Source organism: Triticum aestivum, chromosome 3B (assembly GCF_018294505.1).
Source record: "Triticum aestivum cultivar Chinese Spring chromosome 3B, IWGSC CS RefSeq v2.1, whole genome shotgun sequence".
NCBI lineage: Eukaryota > Viridiplantae > Streptophyta > Magnoliopsida > Poales > Poaceae > Triticum > Triticum aestivum.
The window spans coordinates 424,494,924-424,519,267 of NC_057801.1; the positions used below are offsets into that span (position 1 = coordinate 424,494,924).

General features: G+C 43.0%; 1 protein-coding gene across 2 annotated transcripts; it reads left to right on the forward strand.

Annotated features, from left to right (window-relative positions):
- Positions 1-549: 549 nt before the first annotated feature.
- Positions 550-5,487, forward strand: LOC123070171 (peroxisomal biogenesis factor 6). Of its 2 annotated transcripts, none has more exons than XM_044493216.1 (15): positions 550-865; positions 1,105-1,226; positions 1,306-1,394; positions 1,489-1,524; positions 1,990-2,083; positions 2,307-2,349; positions 2,433-2,521; positions 2,800-2,858; positions 2,945-3,444; positions 3,562-3,643; positions 3,754-4,319; positions 4,407-4,545; positions 4,637-4,705; positions 4,887-5,099; positions 5,191-5,487. In XM_044493216.1, the coding sequence occupies exons 1-15, from the start codon at positions 663-665 to the stop codon at positions 5,302-5,304; spliced, it is 2,418 nt and encodes an 805-aa protein (XP_044349151.1). In that variant the 5' UTR covers positions 550-662; the 3' UTR covers positions 5,305-5,487. The 2 variants fall into 2 exon arrangements, with proteins under 2 accessions (XP_044349151.1, XP_044349152.1); XM_044493217.1 differs by having other exon boundaries at positions 4,637-4,699.
- Positions 5,488-24,344: the final 18,857 nt, after the last annotated feature.

Sequence of the window (24,344 nt, forward strand, 5' to 3'; positions counted from 1 at the left end):
TGCACACCATATGCACAAAAGTGTTTAATAATCCAGGTCAGGAATTCTAATTATCAAGCGAATTTAGCGAAACTCTAAATATTGCCTTATGTCCGTGCTGCGAGAAACTATTACACTAGAAAAGAACGCTAATACTAGAAATGTGGTCCTTGTGCAGTCACCCGAGTACACCCATCGATGTATGCTACGCGGGTGTGGATTGTCAGGTGCGCTTTTAATAATAAAGTAACGTATTTGTGCTTTTTATATAAAGTGGGGCGAGAAAACAAGAGTAACGTTTTCTATTCGGCTGTTAACTCTCCGTTAATCTTCCGTCAGTAGATGAACGTGCAATATTCCTCTGCATAAACGACGGTTTGCGATGCCGAGACGGGGTTGGCGACCAGCAAAGAAATCCAGCCGTCCATCGGCGATCCAGCCGAGTCGGCACCTCTGGCAATTCCGAATCCTTGTCGACGGCGACACGCCGTGGACTTGTTGACCCGACGGGACCCAGACGAACCCGTCCCCGTCTTCTATATAAACAGCAGCCCCGCCACACACCCTCCGGATCGATCCGCCCCTTCGCCCAACCCAAACTTGCATGCCCTGTTCATAAGTCGAGCGCACGCGCGTGAGGCGGCGGTGCTAGTCCGGGTGTCGCGGCGGCTGTGGCCGTCCACATGGAGCACGGGAGCCTCCTCGCGTCCGCCGTCACCGTCGGTGTCGGCGTCGGCATCGGCCTCGTGTCGGCGCGCCTGACGGCCGCGTCCACCCCAGACGACGGCGGCGTCGCCGGCGCGGAGGTGGAGGCGGAGCTGCGCCGGCTGGTGGTCGACGGGCTCGACAGCGGCGTCACCTTCGACGACTTCCCCTACTACCTCAGGTCCGCGCGTTTTCGGGATTAAAAGTCCATTAAAATATACGTGCGATCTTTCCCCTCGGTTTCATTGGGAAAAGCGAGGAGCGATTACCGATTAGTATACGACTTCGCGGATATTTGGTGGGCAGACCCATGTGTTCTACTAACTTCTAGGCCGTCAACCGGAATTCGAATGTGTTTGGCGAAAAGCAGCTAATCATCGAGCATGCGTTACATTGTTTATCTACATGTTGTGATTGCAGCGAGGAGACGAAGATGGCACTCACGAGCGCCGGGTACGCCTATCTGAGCAAGATCAACTTGCCCAGCCACATACGGGTCCTCTCCGCCGCCAGCCGCACCATACTGCTCTGCGGCCCCTCAGGTTCGCCTCCTCGTAATTAATGTGGGTTGGCTTGATCGCAAAGGTTGTCTCTTTTCACATGGGCAGCTTGTTCTTGCAGAACCATACCTGCAGTCGCTCGCCAAGGCTCTGGCACACCACTTCGACGCTCGCCTGCTGCCGCTCGACATCGCCGAGTTCTCGCGCCAGGTTAGTGAGGAACTATTGGGGCACTTAGGTTTGCGGATGCCATTTTGTAGTCTAGTTGATTCTTAACTGTTTCTCGCTGTATATGCCAATGCAGATCCAACACAAATACGGGAGCGCAAGCAGTGCCCTGGTTAGTTTTTTAATCCCGTCCTGTGTCCTGTGATTGATAGGTTTCATTTTTCTGTGCTACATTTGATTGATATTTTGAGGGACGGAGAGAATTCAGAATTTTCAGTCGGTTCATCAGTTTTTTCGAAAAACAGGGAGTGATCCCCGGTGCGGTTCATCAGTTGGTTGTGTGGACCTACTGTTTGTTTAGTTATAATAGTATTGAGGCCCCTGCCCCATCACCTTTCTGTTGTCAGGTTTGGCCATTTCATTACCTCAGGAAACAAAACGTGCAAGTTAAAAGGGTCGACCATGGGGTCCTTGATAAGGACACCATTAGTTTGTCCGCATTGATGAACAATTCGAAAAAGTAGAGATGCTGAATATACATTTTCTACAGCATAGGAGGATTTGTTGCGCCTGCTAGCTTGTAAAAACTTGTATTCATATGGCTACCATCTTACCGATGATTTGTTCTTTGATGAAGGTTCGTAAACCATCCTTAACAGAGTCTGCCTTGGATAAAGTGTCTGGTTTGGTTGGATCTTTCAACTTTTTCCGCAAGAAGGATGAGCCAGCAGGTATGAAATCACTAGTCACCTTCTGAGATGTCACACTAGCCACTAGCATTTTCTTTATTAGTCCATTACGGAAGCTCCGACATTTGCTTTTATTTTTGTTCTTGCACGGTTTCTTCCTATCAACTCGTTTTCATTATTAATCATGCATACGAATATGCGAAGCATCACAATTCCTACAATTTCTGTGCTGTTCTGATTGTGTTTTCATGAAACATTAATGCAGACTCACTGAAATATGAAAAGAGCCTTCTGGATTTGAGGACGAGGTAAAAACACATCTAATTGAGGGTATTAAACTCGAGATAAAGATTACTCTATTTGAGTCTCACTTTTTATATTGCTTCTGCAGTAATTGCACTAAAACACCTTCAGTTCGGGTGCATGTATCTTTATTGCCTGCTGCGTTTCTCCATGCATCTGAACCTTCGGAAGACTTGGGTGAGTTGTCTGTCTGTTCAATATTTTCTCGTCACTTATGCCACTGTTCATAAGTTGATTGATCAAATGATTCGACGAGCTTCAGACAATCAAACACCCTCATTGATTTATGGTCCATCAAATTCAAATGTGCTCCATATTGGTTCATCCAACTCTAACTGGGAAGCTTAAGGGCTCTATTTTTATCTATGATATGTGTATCCCCTCTGTGCCTTCTTGTGAATACGATTGTAATGATTTTGCATGCGCAATTAACTTACTATTCCTGTTCAATGCAGGTCCAATCAGACAAAGCTGGAATTTAGATGAGAAAATTCTCATAAAATCTCTTTACAAGGTAATTGAGGCATTCAGCTGCACCATCCACAACATTGCATCGCTTATGTTATGACTGATGAGCTGATATTGATTTTCTTTTTGCAGATGATAACTTCCGTTTCTGAATGCAATCCAGTTATCCTTTACATAAGGGATGTCAACCTATTACTTGGTGCTTCAGATGCAGCATGTTCAATGTTCAAGAAAATGTTGAGCAAACTCTCTGGACGAGTTTTGATAATTGGTTCATACTTCCTCGAATCTGATGCAGATAGTGATGACGTTGATGAGGTTGTCAGTGATATATTCCCATACATTCTGGAGACTAAGCCTCCCAAGGAGGAGACTGATCTTGTGAAATGGAAAACCCAAATAGAAGAAGATACTAAGAAAACCAAGGGTCAAATCTTTACAAATATGATTGCAGAGGTGCTCTCCGCCAACAGTCTGATCTGTGATGATTTGGATTCATTAGATCCAGATGACGATTTACATACCATTGCCAGCTACATGGAAGAAATTATGGCCCCAGCAGTCTCTTACCATTTGATGGATAACAAGGTCCCTGAATACAGAAACGGGAAGCTCATTATTCCTGCAGAGAGGTTAGCTAATTTATTATCAGGCCATTGTTTTATCTCCAGCTATCTAGGGCGGGGTAGAGACTTTCTTTTATGTAAAAAAAAAACTAAAATGTTTTCTTTAACATGATTGTTTCACAGCTTATCTCATGGATTAAGAATTTTCCAAGAGAGCAGCAGCCTTGGAAAAGATACAGTGGAACCAAAGGATGTCGGAAAGAAGGTAGGTATCCCATATTTTCAACGAGCAACGGCTTATCTTTACTAGTTTGCAAAGTACTATTTACTATTTACTAATTATCATTATTGTTTACAATTTTGCGTAAGTCACAGGTTACTCCAGACAACGAATTCGAAAAGCTGATCCGACCAACTGTTGTACCGGCCAGTCAAATAGGAGTCACATTTGATGACATCGGAGCATTGACAGATATAAAAGAGTCACTTCAGGAGCTTGTCATGCTTCCACTAAAGCGGCCTGAACTTTTCAATGGTGGTCTCCTGAAACCATGCAAGGGGATTCTACTATTTGGACCTCCAGGAACAGGGAAAACGATGCTGGCCAAGGCTTTAGCAAATGAATCCGGAGCTAGCTTCTTGAACATCTCCTTGTCCACCATCATGTCAAAATATTATGGAGATGCCGAGAAGACTATCCGGGCTTTGTTCAGTCTGGCTACTAAACTTGCACCGGCAATTATTTTCGTGGATGAGGTGGACAGCTTGTTAGGGCAGCGTGATCGACGCAATGAAAATGAGCTCCCGCGAAGAATCAAGAATGAGTTCATGACTCATTGGGATGGACTCTTGTCAAAGTCTAATGAAAGGATTCTTGTCCTTGCTGCAACAAACAGACCGTTTGACCTCGATGAAGCGATTGTTAGGAGGTTTGAGCACAGGTTTGTTTAAATGTGTTCTTTTTATGTGAAAAAACGTGTCTTGATAACCTCTAGATGAGTTGCTGATGTGTCATGTTTTTCAAACAGAATAATGGTCGGTCTCCCTACTTTGGATAGTAGAGAGTTGATTTTGAAGAAGCTGCTATCCAAAGAGAAGATTGAAGAAGGTATTGACTTTAAGGAGCTTGCAACATCGACGGAAGGATACAGTGGAAGTGATCTGAAGGTAACATCTCTGAATCATTGGTGAAGTAGGAACAGTATATTCAAGCGATCATTCTCTGAATGACTAGAACTGTTGTTGTCTTCTTTCCCAGAATCTTTGTGTGACGGCTGCCTACCGCCCTGTTAGAGAGCTCATTCAGAAAGAACAACAGAAGGTAAAGGTAAAACCAAGAGAAAAGAATCCCTCCACTAAATTTTATGAGCAGTAGATTTGTCTTTTATTTTTCATATATCAAGTGTGTCTCCCAACTGAAGCCTGCAAACACATGCATCGGTTTGGTTTAGATGTGTTGCACCAATCATATCATCATCTCACGCCGGCTCGATAATTCGATGTCCCAGGATAAGAAGGAAAATGCAGTGCAAGTTAAGGAGCCAGAAGCGCAACCCAAAAGTCAGGGAGGCGCGGCACAAAGCTCACAAAGCAAGAAAGGCGAGAATGTCATGCCAGAAACCAAGCAAGGGGAGACAGAGAAAGGCGTCAAAGGCGCAACCGAAGGGACTGTCACCCTCAGGCCGCTAACCATGGAGGACTTGAGGCTGGCGAAGGATCAAGTAAGTTGCTGATGAATTTTTTATCGGCTAGTCTAAACCTTTTCACCCCAGGAACACACTGCTAAACAATTACGCATTTGACGCTACGTAGGTCGGCGCGAGCTTGGCTAGTGAGGGGTCTATCATGACTGCCCTCAAGGAATGGAACGAGCTCTACGGCAAAGGCGGGTCAAGGAAGAAGGAGCAGCTCTCATACTTCTTGTAGTGCAAGGTTGGGAGTTTGTGTATACATTTGTATGTGCGGTTGAATGTGATTCGGCCCCTTGTTGACCTGATGAAGCGGAGGAAGTGCTCGCGAGAGATGTTTAGCTGTACCCATTGCCATTGGAGGCTGTTTGTTTAAATAGACCGGTCTTTGTAGCAAATAATAGTTGTTGTGAAAATCCCCTGTTGCAGGAATAATGTTGAACCTTGTTCTGGGAGTGGATCGATTAACTTCGAACTTGTTAGAATTCCTAGAGTGGCATCTTTTTGGTGAGAAGGTTTCGATTGTAGGCCATCACAATTCGATTGTAGCCGCGGAAGCGATGATGGGCAGGGAGCGTTGCCGGCCACGTAGTGGCAAATCGCCACCGCCGGCTTGCCGGAGGCGACTTGCCGCTCGGCCTGACCGTCACCCGTGAGTTGTCGCTGAGATGTTCCGTAGCTCGGGAGTCAGGAGTAAATAGCCAGCAACTGCCATTTTTTTTTTTTGAGGATTAGCCCACCCCCAGCGAACGTTTCTGGCACCCAGGCCTTTTCCTGACTCCAGGCCCAAACCATCTTTCCTTGTTGAGCCAAACAAAAAAAATACTTCAAAAATATCACACAGAGATAGTAAACGCACCCTGAAGCCATTTTGGCCTCATTTTGAAATAGTCAAACACACACAGAAAAACCATAAAAATGATATGCTCTGTATTTCTCTTTGTCTAAAGCAAAAAAAAAAAGATAACACAACGATAGAAATGCCGATCAGAAGCAAGCAGCGAGCCCGCGAAAAATGAAAAATCCCATTAAAAAAATATAAAGCATACATGGTACAAAAATAATTAAAGAGCAAAAAAGGAAATTCCCATGATCAAAAAAGAAAATAAAAATGCCATGACATAAAAATAAAAATGCCATGATCCAATTAAAACTGACACGACTCTTATATTTTATTTGTCATGATCTCAATGGTAAAAAAAAATGCCATGATCCAAAAAATAAAATTGCCATGCTATTAGTGGTAAAAATGCCATGTTATTTAAACTACAAATGCCATGCAATATCAGATTTTATGATGAGAAGAGTGATTCAAATATTGAATTTTTTTAAAAGAGCACAAGAAGAAAAATGGCATGACCCAAAAATTGAGATTAGCATGTTTCTTATAGTTTCTTTGTCATGGTCTCAATGGTAAAAAGTGCCATGTCCAAACAATAAAATTGCCATGCTATAAAAATGGCATGTTATTAAAAAAATCATGTACATATCAGATTATATGATGAGAAAATGATTCAAATATTGAAAATTGTTAAAGAGCAAAAGAGGAAAATTTCCCATGATCAAAAGATAAAAATAAAAATTCCATGACATAAAATTAAAATGCCATGATCCAAAATTTTAAATTGCCATGCTTCTTATATTTTCTTTTTCATGATCTCAATAGTAGAAAAAACCATGAAACAAATAATAAAAGTGCCACACTGTTAATAATAAAAATGCCATCCTCTTCAAAAATGTTGTGGTCTAAAAAAGATTAATGTCATGATTTTAATAATAAAAATGCCATATACTAAATAAAATAAAAATGCTATGGCGCATACACAAAAACCACCATGGTCTAATTAAAAAAATGCCACGGTCTAACACAAAATTAAAAAGTGTCATGGTCTAAATGAGAAAAATGCCAAGGTCTCACACAATATTAAAAAGTATCATGGTATAAATGAGAAAAATACCATGGTCGAACACAAAATTAAAAAGTGTCATGCTCTAAATGAGAAAAATGCCATGGTCTGAAAGTAAGAAAAATGCCACCGTTTTAATAATAGAAATGCCATAGTCTAAAAGAAACTTAAATGCCATGCTACCTACACTAAAAATACCATGGCCCAACTAACAAAAATGCCATGGTCTAACAAATAGAAGTGCCATGATAGCTTAGTCATCTGAACATGTCAAAAAAAGGGAAATAGTTTTTTTTTCAAAAAAGATGGCAAATTTATGGAAACCATTTCAACTAGCTTGGCATGGCACAATGTGGAGGGGTGAAAACTCTAAGAAGAGTTTTGGAAGGTACCTGATTTGATAGATGTCGACACGCCTACAACAGTGCTAGAAATTCTTCTGCTACTCCCGTAGGAGGTGTTGGATTCCCCGAAGAGGAAAGGTGATGTAGCACAACAGCAGAAAATATTTCCCTGAATTAAGAATCGAGGTTTATCGAATTAGTAGGAGTCACCAAGCTAACAATGTAAACCACACATGCACACAAACACAAAATAAATGTTTGCACCCAACTTGGCAAGGGGTTTGTCTGTCCCCTTGTCTTGCTAGTTACAAAGTCAAAAGGAAATAGATTGGGATAATAGCAAAACGGCAAAAAAGTAAAAGAAAATAAAAGAGCAACTTTTGTAGGAGCTTTGTATTAATAGAAAATGGACCGGGGGCCATAGGTTCACTAGTGGTATCTCTCTCGAAAGCAAGCAATGGTATGAACAAATTATTGTTGGGCAATTGACATAATAGTAGCAATTTATAACTATGAACATTCATGGCATAAGCTCGTATAGGCATTACATCCGTGATAAGTAGACTGTTAAACTTATTGAAGTCTACTACTATTACTCTACCCTAAGACCGCTATCCAGCATGCATATCAAAGTATTAAGTTTGCAAGAAACAGAGTAACGCAATAAGTAAGATGACATAATGTAAACAAGAAGAAATCTAGCAATAAGATTGAACCCCCGTCATTTATCCTTAGTGGCCACAATACAAAGACGTGTCTTGTCCTATTTAGTCACTGGGATATAGAAATCAACGCCAGATTGAACCCACTAGAAAGCACACCCCACAGAAGATAAATTAATCACACTTGGCCAAAGTGGATGTATGTATTAAAGAGATATACAAAGCTATTTAACTATGCAACAAAGAAACTTTAAGAAATTCAATATAAATCAATGAATAATCTGGTAATAAATTCACAATTCATCGGATTCCAACAAACACACCACAAGAGTTACATAGGATTGACCTCAAAAGAGAACATGGCATTAAAGATCGAAGAGAGAGAGAGAGAGAGCTATCTTGCTACTACTATGGACCCATAGGTCATGAAAGAACTACTCACACACCATCATGAAGGCAACAAGGTTGATGAAGATAGCCACCCCAATGGCTTCCCCCTCAGGCAGAACTCCGAAATAGAACTCTAGATGGGATCGCTTCGGAATAGAGGCTTGCTACGGTGATAAAATTGTTTCGGATCTTGCTCCGAGGGTTTCTAAATACAGTGATATTTATAGGCCCAAAATTAGGGCAAATGGAGGCTCAGGGGGTCCACAAGGCTGGGTGGCGCCCCCCAGGCCGCACCACTGGCCTTTTGGGCCCCTCAAGCATCTTCTCATTGTCTCCCCAAGCTCCCACGGTTCCTTATGTTCTTGAACAAAATGTCAAAAAGTTTCATCATGTTTGGACCTTCGTAGTGTTGATTTTCTGTAAAACCAAAATCAAGCAAAAATAACAACTGGCATTGGGCACTGGATTAATATGTTTGTACTCCCTCCGTGCGGAAATATTTTTCATCAAAATGGATAAAAGGGGATGTATCTAGACGTATTTTAGTTCTAGATACATCTCTTTTTATCCATTTTGGTGACAACTATTTCGGACGGAGGGGGTACCAAAAAATGATGGCAAAAGTTTATAAGAATAATAATATAATAGTATGACATGATAAAAATTTATAGATATGTCAGAGACGTATCAGGTCCCGCCGCCGTAATGCGGGCTGCCCTCGGCCGTGCCACTCGATGCCGCTCCAGATCCAGAGCAGGGTGGGCCCCTCCCTTCCCTTCCATGCTAGCAACGCCCGGGGAGCACTGGGTGCTCATGCCCGCGGCTCCTATGCAGATGCACATGCCGGAGGTGGAGGACAAGGCCACTCGCCATGAGCGGTAGGAGGTCGCAGCCGTGGCGGAGCCCGGCTCTTCCCGCCAATGTGCCCGCTCCACCCCCCTCGAGTCATAGGAGGCGCTCCTCCGCGAGGTCTTGCGCTGGGTGCTGACCATGGCGGAGTCGGACGCACCTCCGGCGCAAAAATGCAAAAGCGCTCCGGCTCGGGCGTGAAGCATCGAAGCGCCTCACAATGGAGAAAGAGTCTGTCGGTGCCAAGGTGTCGTGACACGCGAAGGAGCAGGCCCACACCATCCACCGCCTCTTAGGCTACATCTCGACATCTGAGAGTGGCATCACCAGCACGGACGACGACGATGATCCTCCCACCGCGGATGTGTACACGGAATAGATGGATTGTCGCACGGTCGATTGCAATGCAAGGGCTCAAAATGGTGATCTTTGCCTCTCCTCAACAACTAGCTATCTATATGAATACTTTGTATCTAGTAGAATCCGGCGAACAATGCCTTTCGTGTCCAATGAACTATGTCCGATGAAATAATCTAAATATATATTTCTTGTCCAATTTGATGTTGATTGATATCTACTACACAACTTTTATTCTGGTAGACTTTGTTGGGCCTCCAAGCGCAGAGTTTGGTAGGACAGCAACAAATTTCCCTCAAGTGGATGACCTAAAATTTATCAATACATGGGAGGTGTAGGATGAAAATGGTCTCTCTCAAACAACCCTACAATAAAATAACAAAGAGTCTCTTGTGTCCCCAATACAACCAATACAGTTGCCAATTGTATAGGTGAACTAATTCGACGAAGAGATGGTGATACAAGTGTAATACGGATGGTAGAAATAGGTTTTATAATCTGAATAAGTAAAAACAGCAAAGTAACGAGTAGCAAACAACGAGCAAAATGGTATCAATGCTTAGAAACAAGGCCTAGGGTTCATACTTACACTAGTGCAGTCTCTTAATAGTGCTAACATAACTGAATCATATAACAATCCCTCAATACGCGACAAAGAATCACTCCAAAGTTCTTATCAATAGCGGAGAACATAAGATGAAATTGTTGTAGGTAGTTGTCGCGGTATAACAGAAGCACTCTGTGTTGGGCTTATAATGTCTGGTAAAAAATATTCAGCCTTGCTGCTAGCATCTTTGAGATTACCTTGTAAAAACCATGCATACACTGATAGGCCGGAACCGAGTCACTTTCTCCGAATAATTTATTTTTGGGGTCAAAACTACAGCAGTATCATTCCACCCCGGCGGGATTGTACCTGAATTGACGTCCTTCAACACATCATCAACAATATCTTCTCCAAACATTGGCCAAAACCAATAGCGTGTGCAAGCCATCCGGTCCTGGGGCCTTCAGATTGTCAATATCAAACAATGCCTTCTTGACCCCTTCGGCGAATAAGGAGCTAGCAAAGCATTATTCATGGTCTGTGTTACTATTCTTTTAACCGATGCCAAGACATTCGGATCAGGAGCATCAACTTCAGACAAAAATAAACTGAAAAAGTACTTCATAATATGCTCACTAAGTGCAGCCGTACCTTGGCGCCCCACTGCCGTGTGATACGTCCATTTTGCATCATGCTTTTATATCAATATTTATTGCATTATGGGTTGTTATTACACATTATATCTCAATACTTATGGCTATTCTCTCTTATTTTACAAGGTTTACCATGAAGAGGGGGAATGCCGGCAGCTGGAATTCTGGCTGGAAAAGGAGCAAACATTGGAAACTTATTCTGCACTGCTCCAAAAATCCTGAAACTCCACGAAACCTATTTTTGGAATTAATAAAGATTATTGAGCGGAAGAAATACAGGGGGCCCACACCCTGGCCAGGAGGGTGGGGGGCGCACCCACCCCTACTGGGCGCGCCCACTATCTCCTGGGCCCCCTGGTGCCCCCCCCGGTGTCCATCTTCTGCTATATGAAGGCTTTTACCCTGGAAAAAATAGTGGGCAAGCTTACGGGACGAAACTCCGCCGCCACGAGGCGGAACCTTGGCGGAACCAATCTAGGGCTCCGGCGGAGCTGTTCTGTCGGGGACACTTCCCTCCGGGAGGAGGAAATCATCACCAACATCATCACCAACGATCCTCTCATCGGGAGGGGGTCAATCTCCATCAACATCTTCACCAGCACCATCTCCTCTCAAAACCCTAGTTCATCTCTTGTATCCAATCTTTTATCAAAACCACAAATTGGTACCTGTGGGTTGCTAGTAGTGTTGATTACTCCTTGTAGTTGATGCTAATTGGTTTACTTGGTGGAAGATCATATGCTCAGATCCTTAATGCATATTATTACTCCTCTGATTATGAACATGAATATGCTTTGTGAGTAGTTACGTTTGTCCTGAGGACATGGGTGAAGTCTTGCTACTAGTAGTCATGTGAATTTGGTATTCGTTCGATATTTTGATGAGATGTATGTTGTCTTTTACTCTAGTGGTGTTATGTGAACATCGACTACATGACACTTCACAATTATTTGGGCCTAGAGGAAGGCATTGGGAAGTAATAAGTAGACGATGGGTTGCTAGAGTGATGGAAGTTTAAACCCTAGTTTATGCGTTGCTTCGTAAGGGGCTGATTTGGATCCATATGTTTAATGTTGTGGTTAGGTTTACCTTAATACTTCTTTTGTAGTTGCGGATGCTTTCAATAGAGGTTAATCATAAGTGGGATGCTTGTCCAAGTAAGGGCAGTACCCAAGCACCGGTCCACCCACATATCAAATTATCAAAGTACCGAACGTGAATCATATGAACATGATGAAAACTAGCTTGACGATAATTCCCATGTGTCCTCAGGAGCTCCTTTCTCATTATAAGAAATTATCCAGGCTTATCCTTTGCTACATAAAGGATTGGGCCACCTTGCTACACTTTATTTACTTTATTTACTTGTTACTCGTTACAATTTATCTTATCACAAAACTATCTATCACCTACAATTTCAGTGCTTGCAGAGAAAACCTTACTGAAAACCGCTTATCATTTCCTTCTGCTCCTCGTTGGGTTCGACACTCTTACTTATCGAAAGGCCTATGATAGATCCCCTACACCTGTGGGTCATCAAGACTCTTTTCTGGCGCCGTTGCCGGGGAGTGTAGCTCTTTTGGTGAGTGGAACTTGGTAAGGAAACATTTATATAGTGTGCTGAAATTTTCTGTTACTTGTCACTATGGAAACTAATCCTTTGAGGGGCTTGTTCGGGGTATCTTCACCCCGACTAGAAGAGCAAAGAGTTGCTCCTCAACCTACTGAACTTTTTGAAAATATTTACTTTGAGATTCCTTCGGGTATGATAGAGAAACTGCTAGCTAATCCATTTGCAGGAGATGGAACATTGCATCCCGATTTACACCTTATCTTTGTGGATGAAGTTTGTGGATTATTTAAGCTTGCAGGTATTCCCGATGATGTTGTAAAAAGGAAGGTCTTCCCTTTATCTTTGAAGGGAGATGCATTGACATGGTATAGGCTATGTGATGATGCGAGATCTTGGAATTATAAACGATTGAAGTTGGAATTTCACCAGAAGTTTTATCCTATGCATCTTGTTCATCGTGATCGTAATTACGTATATAATTTCTGGCCTCGCAAAGGAGAAAGCATCGCTCAAGCTTGGGGGAGTCTTAAGTCAATGTTATATTCATGCCCCAATCATGAGCTCTCCCGGGAAATGATTATTCAAAATTTTTATGCTCGGCTTTACCTGCTTGATACTTCCTGTGCTGGTTCTTATATGCTGAAGACTATTGATTTTAAATGGGACTTATTGTAAAGAATTAAGCGCAACTCTGAAGATTGGGGTTCCGACGATGGTAAGGAGTCAGGTATGACATCTAAGTTCGATTGTGTTAAATCTTTTATGGATACCGATGCTTTTCGTGGATTTAGCGCTAAGTATGACTTGACTCTGAGATAGTAGCTTCTTTCTGTGAATCTTTTGCTACTCACGTTGATCTCCCTAAAGAGAAGTGGTTTAAATATAATTCTCCAGTTGAAGTAAAAGTAGTTGCACCTATTACAGTTGAAGAAAAGACTATCGCCTATAGTGATCCTATTGTTCCTACTACATATGTTGAGAAACCTCCTTTTCCTGTTAGGATAAAGGATCATGCTAAAACTTCGACTGTTGTTCGTAAGAGTAATACTAGGACTTATACACCTCCTGAGCAAATCAGTGTTGAACCTAGTATTGCTATGGTTAAAGATCTCTTGGATGATGATTTAGATGGGCATGTTATTTATTTCTGTGGTGAGACTGCTAATATTGCTAGACCAGATACTAAGATACATAGACCTGTTGTAGGCATGCATGTTAATTCTGTTAAAATATGAGATCATTGCTATCATGGCTTATGTGATATGGGTGCTAGTGCAAGTGCAATACCGTATGACTTATATAAGGAAATTATGCATGACATTGCACCCATTGAATTAGAAGACATTGATGTTACTATTAAGCTTGCTAATAGGGATACCATTAAACCAGTTGGGATAGTTAGATATGTTGAAGTCTTGTGTGGGAAGGTTAAATATCCTGCTGATTTTCTTGTTCTTGGTTCCCCACAAGATGGCTTTTGTCCCATTATTTTTGGTAGACCTTTCTTAAATACAGCTAGCGCTAGGATTGATTGTGAAAAAGATACTGTCACCATTGGCTTAGATGATATGTCTCATGAGTTTAATTTTGCTAAGTTTTGTAGACAACCTCGTGATAGGGAACCACCTAGTAAGGATGAGATTATTGGTCTTGCTTCCATTGTTGTGCCTCCTACTGATCCGTTAGAACAATATTTGCTTGGCCATGAAAATGATATGTTTATGAAGGAAAGAAAGGAAATTGATGAAGTTTTCCTTAAACAGGAACCTGTGCTGAAACATAACCTTCCCGTTGAAATTCTTGGGGATCCCCCTCCACCCAAGGGTGATCCCATGTTTGAACTCAAACCATTACCTGATAATCTTAAGTATGCTTATCTTGATGAAAAGAAAATATATCATGTTATTATTAGTGCTAACCTTTCAGAGCAAGAAGAAGAAAGATTATTGAAAACTCTGGAGAAGCACCGAGCTGCTATTGGATATACTCTGGATGATCTTAAGGGCGTTAGTCCCACGTTATGCCAACACAAAATTACAGTGGAGAAAGATGCCAAACCAGTTAGAGATCCTCAATGACGACTGAATCCCAAGATGAAAGAAGTGGTAAGAAAGGAGATACTAAAGCTCCTTGAGGCAGGTATAATTTATCCCATTGCTGATAGTGATTGGGTAAGCCCTTTCCATTGTGTTCCTAAAAAGGGAGGTATTACCGTTGTTCCTAATGATAAAGATGAATTGATCTCGCAAAGAATTATTACAAGTTATAGGATGGTAACTGATTTCCGTAAATTAAATAAGGCTACTAAGAAAGATCATTACCCTTTACCTTTTATTGATCAAATGCTAGAAAGACTATCCAAACACACACATTTTTTCTTTCTAGATGGTTATTCTGGCTTCTCTCAAATACATGTGTCAGCGCGGGATCAATCAAAAACTACTTTTACTTGCTCTTTCAATACTTTTGCTTATAGACGTATGCCTTTTGGTTTATGTAATGCACCTGCTACCTTTCAAAGATGCATGATGGCTATATTCTCTGATTTTTGTGAAAAGATTTGTGAGGTATTCATGGATGACTTCTCCGTTTATGGATCCTCTTTTGATGATTGTTTGAGCAACCTTGATCGAGTTTTGCAGAGATGCTAAGACACTAGTCTCGTCCTGAATTGGGAAGAGTGTCACTTTATGGTTAATGAAGGCATTGTCTTGGGGCATAAGATTTCTGAGAGAGGTATTGAAGTTGACAAAGCCAAAGTTGATGCTATTGAAAAGATGCCATGTCCCAAGGACATAAAATGTATAAGAAGTTTCCTTAGTCATGCTGGTTTTTATAGGAGGTTCATTAAGGACTTTCCAAAAATCTCTAGGCCTCTCACTAATTTATTGCAAAAAGATATTCCTTTTGTCTTTGATGATGATTGTGTAGAAGCATTTGAAATACTTAAGAAAGCTTTGATCACCGCACCTATTGTTCAGCCACCTGATTGGAATTTACCTTTTGAAATTATGTGTGATGCTAGTGATTATGCTGTAGGTGTTGTTCTAGGGCAAAGAGTTGATAAGAAATTGAATGTTATCCAGTATGCTAGTAATACTCTTGATACTGCCCAGAGAAATTATGCTACTACTGAAAAAGAATTCTTAGCAGTTGTATTTGCATGTGATAAGTTTAGACCTTATATTGTCGATTCCAAAGTTACTATTCACACTGATCATGCTGCTATTAAATATCTTATGGAAAAGAAAGATGCCAAGCCTAGACTCATTAGATGGGTTCTCTTGCTCCAAGAATTTGATTTACATATTATTGATAGAAAGGGAGCTGAGAACCCCATTGCAGACAACTTGTCTAGGTTAGAGAATGTTCTTGATGACCCACTGCCTATGATGGTAGCTTTCCTAATGAACAATTAGCAGTCGTTAATGCTTCTCGTACTGCTCCTTGGTATGCTGATTATGCTAATTACATTGTTGCTAAGTTTATACCTCCTAGTTTCACATACCAGCAAAAGAAAAAGTTCTTTTATGATTTAAGACATTACTTCTGGGATGACCCACACCTCTATAAAGAAGGAGTAGATGGTGTTATTAGACGTTGTGTACCTGAGCATGAACAAGAACAGATCCTACGCAAGTGTTATTCTGAATCCTATGGAGGACACCACGCTGGAGATAGAACTGCACACAAGGTACTGCAATCTGGTTTTTATTGGCCTACTCTCTTCAAAGATGCTCGTAAGTTTGTCTTATCTTGTGATGAATGTCAAAGAATTGGTAATATTAGTAGACGTCAAGAAATGCCTATGAATTACTCTCTTGTTATTGAACTGTTTGATGTTTGGGGCTTTGATTATATGGGACCTTTTCCTGCCTCTAATGGTTATACACATATTTTAGTTGTTGTTGATTACATTACTAAGTGGGTAGAAGCTATTCCAACTAGTAGTGCTGATCATAACACTTCTATTAAAATGATTAAAGAAGTTATTTTTCCAAGGTTTGGAGTCCCTAGATATCTTATGACTGATGGTGGTTCACATTTTATTCATGGTGCTTTCTGTAAGGTGCTTGCTAAGTATGATGTCAATCATATAATCGCATCTCCTTATCATCCACAGTCTAGTGGTCAAGTAGAGTTGAGCAATAGAGAGCTCAAATTAATTTTGCAAAAGACTGTCAATAGATCTAGAAAGAATTGGTCCAAAAAACTTGATGATGCATTATGGGCCTATAGAACTGCATACAAAAATCCTATGGGTATGTCTCCATATAATATGGTTTATGGAAAGACTTGTCATTTACCTCTTGAACTTGAACATAAAGCATATTAGGCTATTAAAGAGCTCAACTATGACTTCAAACTTGCCGGTGAGAAGAGGTTGTTTGATATTAGCTCACTTGATAAATGGAGAACCCAAGCCTATGAGAATGCCAAGCTATTCAAAGAAAAAGTCAAACGTTGGCATGACAAAAGGATACAAAAGCGTGAGTTTAACGTAGGAGATTATGTGTTATTGTTCAACTCTCGTTTAAGATTTTTTTTGCAGGAAAACTTCTCTCTAAATGGAAGGTCCTTACGTTATCGAGGAGGTCTATCATTCTGGTGCCATAAAAATCAACAACTTCGAAGGCACAAGTCCGAGGGTGGTGAACGACCAAGGAATTAAACATTATATTTCAGATAATCCTATCAATGTTGAAACTAATATTATTGAAACCATAATCCCGGAGGAATACATAAGGGACACTTTCCAGAACGTTCCAGACTCCGAAAAGGAATAGGTATGTGGTACGGTAAGTAAACCGACTCCAAAACAACTCCAATGGCAATTTTTAACCGTTTTGGAATATTTAAGAATTTTAGGAAGAAAGAAGTAGTCCGAAAGGGACACGAGGCCTCCACGAGAGTGGAGGGCGCGCCCACCCTTATTGGGCGTGCCCCCTGTCTCGTGGACACCTCGTGTGCCTCCCGGACTTCGTTTTTTTGCACGTTACATATTTTGGTCGGTAAAAATTCATTATATATACTCCCGAAGGTTTTGACCACTGTATCATGCAAATATCCTCTGTTTTCGTGTCGAGCTGTTCCTATTTCAGATCTAGAGCATCATGTCGTCTCCAGGCGCTCCCAAGGACAAGTTTTTCGAGAGGGTTATCAACCCCTATCTCGCGGAGGTGCTGCAACACCCTCAAAACATTGAGATGCGTGAGGGGGTGCTGCACATCCGCGATGTGGAGGGACCAAGGCATACCGGAAGCGTGGAGACAAAGCTCGAAGCCATGGAGTAGCAAGTTTTCAAGTGCCAAGGGATGGTGGAGCGTGGACTCAACGCCAACCAGATGATGATCACGGAGTTCACCAACAACCACAAGCTAGATGCCAAAGTCATTGGGGAGACTATCTTCAAGCTTCAAGAGAAAATCGAGCACCTCCAAGCCCAGATCTATGACCTGCAAAACCAGAACTGTGAGTATGAATATAGATTCAAGAGGATGAGTTTGGCTGCAGATTTAAGGATCCCTGAGACTCGATCATCCTTCTATGATGGTGAGCCTATGCCTTGGAAGATGGACGACAAGCCTACATCATCAACAACTCCTACTTCACCACCTCCAAGGACATAATCACATGGGTATGGGCACTCCCCTTGGCAACTACCAAGCTTGGGGGAGGTGCCCCGGTATCGTATCACCATCACACTCCTATCTTTACCGTTTTATTTAGTTCGATCCTTTTAGTAGTATCTTGATGTATAGATTGAAGTTTTGATATCAAGTAGTTTTGAGTTTTGCTTTGTGATCTCCTTTTGTAATCGAGTCCGTGAGCTATCTATAATAAAAATTAGTGTTGAGTCAAGGGATTTGCTATGTTGCTATGATCTTGAGGAAGTAGAAAGAATAAAAGAGTTCATATTGATCTGACGGTTAGTGATGACTTCACACATAGAAAGTATGAGACATAAAAGTTGTTGAGAGTTGATAAACGTAGTTTTGGTCATCATTGCAATTAATAGGAAATGATAAGGAAAGAGAGGTTCACATATTAATATATTATCTTGGACATCTTTTATGATTGGGAGCACTCATTAAGTATGACATGCTAAAAGAGTTGACGTTGGACAAGGAAGACAATGTAATAATTTATGTTTTCTCACATCCCAGTTAAAGTATATTGTCATTGACCTTCCAAACATGTTGAGCTTGCCTTTCCCCCTCATGCTAGCCAAATTCCTTGCACCAAGTAGAGATACTACTTGTGCTTCCAAATATCCTTAAACCTAGTTTTGCCATGAGAGTCCACCATATCTACCTATGGATTGAGTAAGATCCTTCAAGTAAGTTGTCATGTTGCACGCAATAAAAATTGCTATCTAAATATGTATGACTTATTAGTGCAGAGAAAATAAGCTTTATACGATCTTGTTGTGGAAGTAATAAAAGCGACGGACTGCATAATAAAGGTCCACATACAAGGGGCAATATAAAGTGACGTTCTTTTGCATTAAGATTTTATGCATCCAACCCTAAAAGCACATGACAACCTCTGCTTCCCTCTGTGAAGGGCCTATCTTTTACTTTATGTTTTTACTTTATGCTTGAGTCAAGGTGATCTTCACCTTTCCCTTTTTCACTTTATCCTTTGGCAAGCTCCTCGTGTTTGAAAGATCATGATATATATATATATATATATATATCCAATTGGATGTAAGTTAGCATGGGCTATTATTGTTGACATCACCTAAAGGTGAATACGTTGGGAGGCAACACAATAAGCCCCTATCTTTCTCAGTGCCCGACTGAAACTCCATAACCACAAGTATTGTGTGAGTGTTAGCAATTGTAGAAGACTACAAGATAGTTGAGTATGTGGACTTGCTAAAAAGCTCTATTGTTGACTCTTTCTGATGTTATGATAAATTGCAATTGCTTCAATGACTGAGATTATAGTTTGTTTGTTCTCAATGAAGTTTTTGAACCATACTTGACATTGTGAATTGTTTGATACTTGAGTATAAGAAATCATATGACAAAATCTATATATGTTGTTGTTACAAGAATGATTATGATGCCCTCATGTCCGTATTTTATTTTTATCGACACCTCTATCTCTAAACATGTTGACATATTTTTCAATTTCGGCTTTCGCTTAAGGACAAGCGAGGTCTAAGCTTGGGGGAGTTGATACGTCCATTTTGCATCATGCTTTTATATCAATATTTATTGCATTATGGGCTGTTATTACACATTATATCTCAATACTTATGGCTATTCTCTCTTATTTTACAATGTTTACCATGAAGAGGGGGAATGCCGGCAGCTAGAATTCTGGCTGGAAAAGGAGCAAACATTGGAAACCTATTCCGCACTGCTCCAAAAATCCTGAAACTCCACGAAACCTATTTTTGGAATTAATAAGAATTATTAAGCGGAAGAAATACATCAGGGGGCCCACACCCTCACCAGGAGGGTGGGGGGCGCGCCCCTATCTCCTGGGCCCCCTGGTGGCCCCCCGGTGTCCATCTTCTGCTATATGAAGGCTTTTACCCTGGAAAAAATAGTGAGCAAGCTTACGGGACGAAACTCCGCCGCCACGAGGCGGAACCTTGGCGGAACCAATCTAGGGCTCCGGCGGAGCTGTTCTGCCAGGGACACTTCCCTCCGGGAGGGGGAAATCATCACCAACGTCATCACCAACGATGCTCTCATCGGGAGGGGGTCAATCTCCATCAACATCTTCACCAGCACCATCTCCTCTCAAAACCCTAGTTCATCTCTTGTATCCAATCTTGTATCAAAACCACAAATTGGTACTTGTGGGTTGCTAGTAGTGTTGATTACTCCTTGTAGTTGATGCTAATTGGTTTACTTGGTGGAAGATCATATGTTCAGATCCTTAATGCATATTATTACTCCTCTGATTATGAACATGAATATGCTTTGTGAGTAGTTACGTTTGTTCCTGAGGACATGGGTGAAGTCTTGCTATTAGTAGTCATGTGAATTTGGTATTCGTTCGATATTTTGATGAGATGTATGTTGTCTTTTCCTCTAGTGATGTTATGTGAACGTTGACTACATGACACTTCACCATTATTTGGGCCTAGAGGAAGGCATTGGGAAGTAATAAGTAGATGATGGGTTGCTAGAGTGGCAGAAGCTTAAACCCTAGTTTATGCGTTGCTTCGTAAGCGGCTGATTTGAATCCATATGTTTAATGCTGTGGTTAGGTTTACCTTAATACTTCTTTTGTAGTTGCGGATGCTTGCAATAGGGGTTAATCATAAGTGGGATGCTTGTCCAAGTAAGGGCAGTACCCAAGCACCGGTCCACCCACATATCAAATTATCAAAGTACCGAACACGAATCATATGAACGTGATGAAAACTAGCTTGACGATAATTCCCATGTGTCCTCGGGAGCTCCTTTCTCATTATAAGAAATTGTCCAGGCTTATCCTTTGCTACATAAAGGATTGGGCCACCTTGCTGCACTTTATTTACTTTATTTACTTGTTACTCGTTACAATTTATCTTATCACAAAACTATCTATCACCTACAATTTCAGTGCTTGCAGAGAAAACCTTACTGAAAACCGCTTATCATTTCCTTCTGCTCCTCGTTGGGTTCGACACTCTTACTTATCGAAAGGACTATAATAGATCCCCTACACTTGTGGGTCATCAGCCCAGTGAAGAGAAAAATGCGGTTGGAAAGGATTGTTGAAGAGATAGATGATACACCGGAACAACTGAAATATTTGAATGATATCTTTGTCCCATTGGTGCAAATCTGCATGTACCACGTTCATCCTATCAACCAAGGACGGCCCCAGACCAGCTAACTTTGCTTTTTCCCATGCCACATTAATGATTTCGTTCATTGCTTCTTCACGTAACCAGCAGGCATCAAACTTTTTGCAGGATGATTTCCTAAACTGAGATCCATCATAATACTCCATGTCCAAAAGCAGCGGACGATGATCAGAGTGCACATGGTGCTTGTGAACAACCGCCGCCAGTGGAAGCTTTGTTCACCTTTCCTCATTGCCTGCCGCCCGATTTCATCTCAACCAGATACCACCATGTCTTCATGTAAAATGATCTTCCAAAAACTCAAGTCCACCCAGGCCACATTCAAATAGACAGTCACTAAGGGCATCTCCAACGCCAACCCGCAAACCTCCCGCATACGTCCGGTCAGCGGTGTCCGGACTACGGAAGGCATCCAACATGATCCTGTATCGGTCCGTCGCGTGGTCCAGATGTGTTTCCTCTCGCAATCTGGAGACAAACATGGGGGAGGGGGGTTGCGGCAGTCTGGGCATGCGAAATGTCGCTCTCTGCCGAGGCTGAGCCCGCGCTTTTGTAGCATCCCACACCGCTTCCGCTCCAAAATCTCCCACTCGCTTCTTCCATTCCCCGCCGCTCTTCGCCCAATTCCCGCTCTTTTCTCCTGCCATTTTCTTCCTTCCGCCGTCGAGGCATGGAACCGTCAGAAAACCTGTCGGAGATGTAGCTGACGGAGGTGCCGGAGGATCCAAGCATCACACCGCTCGGAAGATCAGCTCGACGATGCGCCAAACTCGTCGCGTCAAAGCGAAGGTCGCAAAGGAGGAGAAGTGGTCATGGCAGACGAAGCGGTCTGCGCGGCCGTGCCGGTAGCCGCCAGACGAGCGCGCCCACATTACAGATGGCACCGTGGCCGGAGCCTTAGAAGCCTCCGTACTACAACACCGCCAAGCAGCTCGGAACCCCTGTCGGTACGGTGCCTTACATCGTCGAGGTTAACGCAGAGCCGCTCTTCTTCGAGTACTCTTCGCCGTAACTCGTCCGAGCGCGGACAGCGGCCGGGGAGCAGATGGGTGCCTGCACGTTGTTTACTGCAATGCCTAGAGCGGGGAACCCGGCGTATGACGCGGACAGAGAGATGCTCGACATCATCCACGACGGAGACGAGGGAGGATGAGGGGGCTATTAGGATGGGCAGGTGGAAGACTCGGATCCCACCTAGTCCGGCAACTACCAGCAGCAGCAGTCCTACACCCAGGCACCCACGTAGGAGTCCTACACCCAGACAGGCGATGACACACAACAAGAACATCATCGGGCCACCGGAGAGCAGTAGCCAGAGGGGAGGAGGAGGAGGGCGACGACGATGATCCAGATGATACAACCGGTGATCCGAAGAAGAAGCGTAGAGGAGAAAGCTTCAACATGCGGGAGGACAAGTTGTTGTGCGATGCATGGTTGGCCACTAGCATTGATCCGATCCATGGCACGGAGCAAAAGGGCACAACCTTTTGGAGAAACATTCACATATGGTTCCATGAATACAAGCATTTCGCGACCTACTCCGACGCGGTCATCCGCAACCGTGAATGGAAGTCCCCCATCCATCGATGGTGCACCATCCAAGAGGCTGTGTCCAAGTATTGCGGGCACTTGAAGCATCTCATCATCGTCGAAGAAAGTTAGACGGAATTTATGAGGGAAGAAGTGGGAGGCGGAAAGGGTGAAGCGAGAAGGTGCGGCGGCCAAGCTAACGGAAAGGTTCGAGGACACCTTCGTGAAGAAGGAGGAGGCATGCGTGAGGCGCTCAAACATCAAGGAGGAGAAGAAGGGGAGAGGTTCAAAATGTTGATGGGGGCGACAGACAAGAAACTCAAGCTCGAAAAGAGGAGGACGATGATCGAAGAGAGGAAGGCCGCACGTGAGGAAGAGAAGTTGAAATCGCGGCCAATGCAGGGGACGCCAAGATGATGATCTTGAATGTGGACTCTGGATGCCAACGCAAGAATCATCGTGCAATTCGTTTGCTACAAGATGTTGCATCGGCAAAAAGATCAGTTGGCGGCGACGAAGAATGAGGACGCGGCGGAGGCATACGCGAACGCGGATGCGAGCGCGGAGGCAGAGGCTGCCTACGCGGCGGAGACGACACCTCCTTGATCGAGGAGCAGGATTGCCGGTCCGGCAACGTAGAAATGCACGGGCTGCCGGACTGATGTTCTTTTGAATTCGGACATGTAAAAACTAAACATATTTGACTCTTTTTGGTTGAGATTCGGCATGCGATCCGGCGCTCGTGTGATCCGGTGCGTTGTGTGGACCAGAGTACATTTGAATTTGAATTTCAATTTACGTAGACGGACGGGGCAGAAATTTGCGGCTGCAGTTGGAGATGCCCTGAAAGCGCTTGAAGCATATAGAGGGTGGTTGTACACGGTCGTACGTCCAGTTCACGACGGACCCCGGGGTCTAGACTTGTACTGTACCGCTCCGGCGCTTCCACGAGTGGCCCGGGTCGGTCAAGCCGAATAATTGCAGTTTTTGACCCGATGCACTGTAGATGGGCTGGACCAGACGAGAGGAGACGGAGAGGGAAGGGAAGAAGACCGCAAGCGGAAAAGGCTGTAAAAGCTTGCGCCATGGGCTTCTCCGCTTCGTCTGCAGCCGCGCCTGCACTGCAGCGCCCCTCACCTGGTGGCTGGTGCCCGCCCGTCAATTCCCATCGAACGCAGCAGCAGGCCATTTTTTCGCTGCCCACTCCACCGCAACAAAATTGAAATTCTGTGGTAGAGCAGATGTTTTACTCTTTTTATGGATCTTGTATGTGCGGTGTGGCCTTGCAACTTTGGCTGGCCCCGGGACCTGATGGGAGGGCTCTCGCGTCTCTTCTCTTTCCATGCATTGCATAGGACATGCTACGTCCCCCAGGGGCCACGAACCAAAAAATATCACTTGAAATCGTACTACCAGCCATGATTTTTTTTCAAGAAAGCGAGGACCTTACCGCAGTTGTCATTTTTGTATGGATAGTGCCCTGGTTAGCATCAACTTCAACTTTGTGTCACCAGCCATCAGTATCGATCATGAGGCGACGAGTTATAAACACGAAACGTACATCGCCGGATCGCCCTTTCCCCCAAAGAGAAAGTGTTACTTATTCTTTTGCAAGCGAGAAAGGATCGAAACGACTGACAAAATATAT